The 5,746-nt window shown below is 42.7% G+C and overlaps 1 protein-coding gene across 4 annotated transcripts in view; it reads left to right on the top strand.

Moving 5' to 3' along the window:
* Nucleotides 1–5,393, top strand: part of CMTM7 (CKLF like MARVEL transmembrane domain containing 7) — a 60,056-nt gene extending 54,663 nt beyond the window's left edge. For 3 of the 4 annotated variants that reach the window (XM_019508797.1, XM_019508800.1, XM_019508799.1), the window contains exons 4-5: nt 3,881–3,962; nt 4,330–5,393. In XM_019508797.1, coding sequence (XP_019364342.1) covers nt 3,881–3,962; nt 4,330–4,511 — 264 coding nt within the window. In that variant the 3' untranslated portion in view covers nt 4,512–5,393. Of the gene's footprint in view, nt 1–3,880; nt 3,963–4,301 lie in introns of all 4 variants that reach the window. The other variant, XM_019508798.1, reaches the window with a different exon arrangement.
* Nucleotides 5,394–5,746: the final 353 nt, after the last annotated feature.

Below are 5,746 nucleotides of genomic sequence, written 5' to 3' on the forward strand. Positions count from 1 at the left end.
ACAAACTTTGATGATATTTTTCTCTGAGAAAACGCATGTGATCAGTTAAAGAGCTTACTGTAGTTTAGGAGCCACTGCCTGAGTATCACTGCCCTAAAATAACACACAAGCTAATTGATTACTGTGGGATTCCAGCTGCTTATAGTGGTGGTCACAGCACATCAGTGAGGCAGCCTTGCTCCCCGAACATGATGCTTGTGAATAGAGAGTCCAGTTCTCTGTGAAGTTGGCCCTAGCTATCTGAGATATTTAACCGTCTCTACAACCAAGACTTCCCTATATGGTTAATTTGAGGAAGTCCGTAGATGTGTAAAACAAGACTTTATCAGCAGTGGAATTTAGACTGAGGAAACTCTGAAATAGAGAATGACTACAGACCCAATAGCATAATAGAGGGGGGAAGCCCTGAGTGCTGCCTTTGGGGGAGGGCACAATTGGCACTGCAGCAGCTGGCGCAGTCCTACGCGTTGCAGCTGCCTTGCTGTACCTCCGCACAGGCCTTTCCATTTTCAGAACTAAATCCACATAAGTCCATAAATAGTACAAAACTTAATTCTTCAGCGCCTCACTTGTAGGTGCTGGCCATCATGAGAAAATCTGTAACCCTAAGCTAGACATGTAAGACGGTAACTAAAAACTTAAGCACTGTGAGTGAGGAGCCAACTAAGCTGGACAGTAGGAAAGGCTGAGGAGATAGGTTTGTTTGTCTTAAACCCACATACACACATCTCAAGCAAATCCCAGGACGTCATTCTCCCCTTGTACTCGACCTTGGTGAGACCGCCGCTGGAGTACTGCACCCAGTTTTGGGCTCCAAAATTCAAAAAGGATGTGGAGGAGCTTGAGAGAGCCCAGAGAAGAGCCGTGCGCATGATCAGAGGTCAGAAAAACAGACTTTACAATGACAGGCTGAGAGCCATGGGGCTCTTTAGCCTGGAAAAGCGGAGGCTCAAGGGTGATCTGATGGCCACCTACAAGTTTATCAGGGGTGACCACCAGTATCTGGGGGAACATTTGTTCACTAGAGCGCCCCAAGGGATGACGAGGTCGAACGGTCATAAACTACTACAAGACCGTTTCAGGCTGGACATAAGGAAGAATTTCTTTACTGTCTGAGCCCCCAAGGTCTGGAACAGCCTGCCATCGGAGGTGGTTCAAGCACCTACTTTGAACACTTTCAAGAGCAAATTGGATGCTTATCTTGCTGGGATCCTATGACCCCAGCTGACTGCCTGCCCTTTGGGCGGGGGGCTGAACTCGATGATCATCCGAGGTCCCTTCCAGCCCTAATGTCTATGAAATCTATGAATACCTGTATGGGATTTAAGTTCTTTACTGTAGGCTGCAGAAAGGAGTCTTCTTCCATGTGGGATTCACAACTCTGAACCCTCTCCTAGAACAGAGAAGCATATAAAACTTCCCGGATAATCTCACATTAATATTCACCATCCCAAAGGATTTTGTGCTATATTATCACAGGTCTGTCTTGACCATGCAGGGGACTTTGGAGGAAACCAGTATTTTCTCTGCTCTGGCATGTTCAGATTGTGGCTTCAGTCACAGAATGTGGAGACGGTGCTTATCCACTGGACCCCACAGTCAGCAAGGAAGTGGGGAGGGAGGTATAAGGGATCAGAAGGCCCTTGTTGGTATCCTTCACTCTTAGTTCAGAGCTGGTGGCTGAGCACAGAGAGAAGAGTAAACTCTTCCACAAAAAGGAGTAATTTCCTCCTTTCTCAAAAGAAAAGGCTCACAGGGAAGAAACTGAGACTCTGAGTCACAGTACGTTCCCTCCTCTGCCCCACCTTAGTCGAGGCAAATTGTAATGGTCACGAATATGGTCAGTCCTGTGTGTCAGATTTGCTCAATATTGAAATTCATCTCCCTTTGCGATAGAATGTAGCAAGCTCTTTAACAGCCAACATCATGTGATGATGGTGCGGGCTGTTAAGGAGCTGCCACATCCTAAGAAGTTTAAGATAAGATGCGAAGAAAGATGAGAGAGAGAGAGAGCAAGAGAGAGGACCACAAACAGCCTTCTGACATGAATAGGGGGTCAGGACAAATGGGCCTTCCTCTTTTGGGAAAAGCAGTATATTAATTTAATAATTGGAGAAAGTCAAGATCTTTTATATCACATTCAGAATTATGGTATTCCCTTTTACTGTATTGAATCAATGACTCAATAATTCCTAAAAGGGAAAATTGTCTTTGTTACCTCTTGAAGAGTGTGGCCGTTTGGAAATTTAATTTGTGATCTGTAGAAATGAATGGGTAAAAACTTCTCTGGGCAGCAGGTACCTGGGATAGACTTATTTAGTAACAGATGATTCTTTGTCAAACTGTGAACTAAGTCAAGACTTGCTGTGAATTATTGGAAGGTTATTTTTGTGGTCTTTGTTTTGTTGATAGAAACTGGAAGTTGCTGCAGTCATAGCACTAAGGCTTGTGGGGAAAGACCTTAACTAATGTTGTTCATCCTGTTTGTGCTAAATGTTTTGTGAATGCTCCTATGCTTTGGGCTCCATTCGGTATGTATGGAGTTCATAGGAATCCAGTGTATTTTACCCTGTCAGAATTGAGTTCTAAACTTAGATGAAACTTTAGCTGCTGTAAATCAGCACAGCTCCACTGAAGTGAGTGATGTACAAGTCAAAGATATAGTCATGTTTTTGTAACTACAATCTACTATATAGTGTTTAGAGTACAGGGTGTGGTATGTTCCTGCTTTCAGCAAGTAGACGTGTGTTAAATAGAGTTATAACTCTACATAGAAATATATGAAATAGGGCTGTGCAAAGCTTCAGTCCCTGATTCAATTCGGTGGAGATTCAGCCCGATTCGGTGGCCAAATCTCTGAATCGAATCAGGAGACCCTTTAATCTCTCTGAATTGAATCGGAACCCTCCAAATCGATTCGGAGAGATTCTGAAAGATTTGGAGATTCGGACATAGGCACAGCTTTAAATGGTTTTTTACATACCTCAAGGTACCAGATGGCTCGTGAATGCTGCAGTGCTGGGGTGGATGGAGTGTCCCACAGGAGCACGGTGAGGTCCCCAGTGCACTTGGCAGCAGACCCAGAAATGGACCAGAAGCACTTCCAGTCGACTTGCAGGTCCACCGGGGAGTGTGCTGGGGGGCCTGCACCCCCCCAGCTTGGCAATTTGTGCCTCCTGGGTCTGGGGGGCACCCGGGGTCCCCCCATGGCCAATCACCGAGCCAATCACTGCGTGCTCCCTGGTGGACCGGAAGTAATTCCGGCCCACTTCCAGGTTCACCATTGAGTATGTGGGGGGGCCCCCCATGCTTCTGTGAGATGCTCCATCTGTCCCAGCATCGCAACGTTCATGATCTGCACCTGGTACCTCAAGGTATGTAGAAAAAAACATTTAAAGCTGTATCTGTGGCCGAATCACTGATTCTCTGAATCAGCATCGAATCTTCAGATTTGGCTGAATCGAATCAGGGACAGTGATCCAAATCGGATTGAATCTCTGTCCCCGATTCGGACCGAATCTGAATCGAATATGGCCTGCTTCACACACCCCTAATATGAATTCCAACTTTAGCATCTAAAAATAAGAATGTTTCCATGGCTGCAGGAAGGAATCTTCATTTGTGTAAAAGGTTCTTGCACAGGTTCTGTGTCCCACTGAAAATATTCCTAAACCCTAATTTTGAGGTTTGAATAATTCATATGTCACAGCTGTTGGCTAGGGCACATCACACATGGGCTTCACACAAGCACATTTTCCTCTGGTAGGGGAGTTCCCCTCTCAGTTAATACTGTTATGTAACAATACAGGATTTGAATATATGGGACTCTGCACTGCATAGATTCCATAAAATGCTTTTTAAATACACCATTTTTTAACAGGTCTTCGGTTTCCTAGCTACATTCCTTTGCATATTGAGCATGTGGTCATCTTACAAGGTCTCTTGTGTTACTCAGTCAACAGGTAAGTGTCAAATGTCTCAAATGTTAATATGAAGCACAGAATTTATTCAAAATTTATATTTATATCTTCCATGGCAGAGTTGTTATGGAAGGATATATTAACATTTTGTACCCTATTACTCCCTGTATTGATGACATGGTAATTTAATGAATTCAGTGAATACTGAAATGTGTTAGCAGCTACTGGCAGCTGTTAACAGCAAAATAACTTGCATATAATAATCAGTGAATGCTTGATCTCCTCTTTGCCTCCTCAAGAAGAATGTTTCCTGTGTGTCCTTTAATCAAATAAAATAATTTGTTTGCGGCTACCCAACTGACACTAGCTTCCTTTTTAAAGATGCAGCTGTGTGACTCCACCACTGCAAGATGTCTGTGCCATGCTAAATGTGAAACCAAAGAAAAGAGCCAACCACTGAGTAAAGAGAGTGGATATTGTTGCAACTGGACTGTATTCCAAAAGTGTGTGAAGATCTACTTGAAAAACTTGTGCAAAGGAAGGAACAAACAGTATTTGGACCAAAGAAGCTGGCACCAAAATAAATTATAATGGAGAAACTGAATTTCTTGAGCTTTACAGAGAAATGCTATTTTTGTCCTTTGAACTGCTCTGTTGCTCCCGACTAGTTGCAATAAGAATAATAAAACCTCATCTGGAGAGTTTACACTTCTTCATTAGGATCTGTATAATCTTAAAGGTGGAAAAAAGTAATTCTGATTTCTTCCATCCTTTTACAAAAGGGAAATCTTTCCTCTCTGACTATTAACCTTTAACAAAACAACTGCTACACACTGTGCCTGGGAAATCTGCCTGAAATCCTCTTCTACCTCTTCATTTCATGGTCACTGAGATTTTTTGCATTATCTTAGTCAAGACTAGAAAAGACCTTAAAGAACTTATTCTTGGAGGATTCACTGTGAACACTCCCTTTTAACCTCAGAAGTAAACTGGGTTTTTTAGATGACCAAAGACTGTTTCAATGTCTACATTTTAAAATGGCCAAATCAGTAAGCTTAGAAGCTTCTTTTTAGTATCCTACAATACAGGAAAATAGATATCCAAGAACACATACTCAAAGGTTGAGCCAAGTTTCCTGTTTTCCTTCTTGTCAATTTGTATTTGCATACTGGACTTCATTCACACTTATGCAGAATTAACCCATGGAAAGGGGAAACTGAGTTATCCAGGAATTTCTGTCTTTGGAGTGATAAGTATCATTATCTGTTTCTTCAACATGCAGACAGTGGTGATGACTCAACTGCTCAGCCAGGTGTATGCTTTCAGGAACTAGAAACCATTCTCAGGGGAAGTATGTAGCAGAGACAGAACCTCCCCTTTCCTGTGGGTGCAGCTCACCTCCACCACAGCCCTTTTTTTCTAAATCAAACCCATTTAGGCAGGCTGACTAGGGTCCAGGCCCAGGGCAGAAGGTCTAAAGCAAGTTCACTCGATGAGGGACAGGCATAAAGGGCCTTATGTAGGCTCTTTGGCCTCCTGGTTAATTGGAGCCAAAGGAAACATGGGAAGAGCAGCATCCTTTGAGCTGTTTCTTATTTTTTTTTGTTTGCACTAACCTGTGCCTAAACGCCTAGCCTCAGTTTTCGTGATCACTCTCCTTATATAGAATAATAACTGTATATATAATAATCCCTTTTTTATTATATAGTATAATAATTCTATATATAATAACCCCTTTTTCGCCTCAGGAGCAAGCCATTATACATTTTGTCATTCTTTCTCTGTTGTTTTATGTGCTTTTATTTTCTTACTCTCCGCTAAAAGAA

This window comes from Gavialis gangeticus, unplaced genomic scaffold (assembly GCF_001723915.1).
Source record: "Gavialis gangeticus isolate Ggan-Ray unplaced genomic scaffold, GavGan_comp1, whole genome shotgun sequence".
Lineage (NCBI taxonomy): Eukaryota > Metazoa > Chordata > Crocodylia > Gavialidae > Gavialis > Gavialis gangeticus.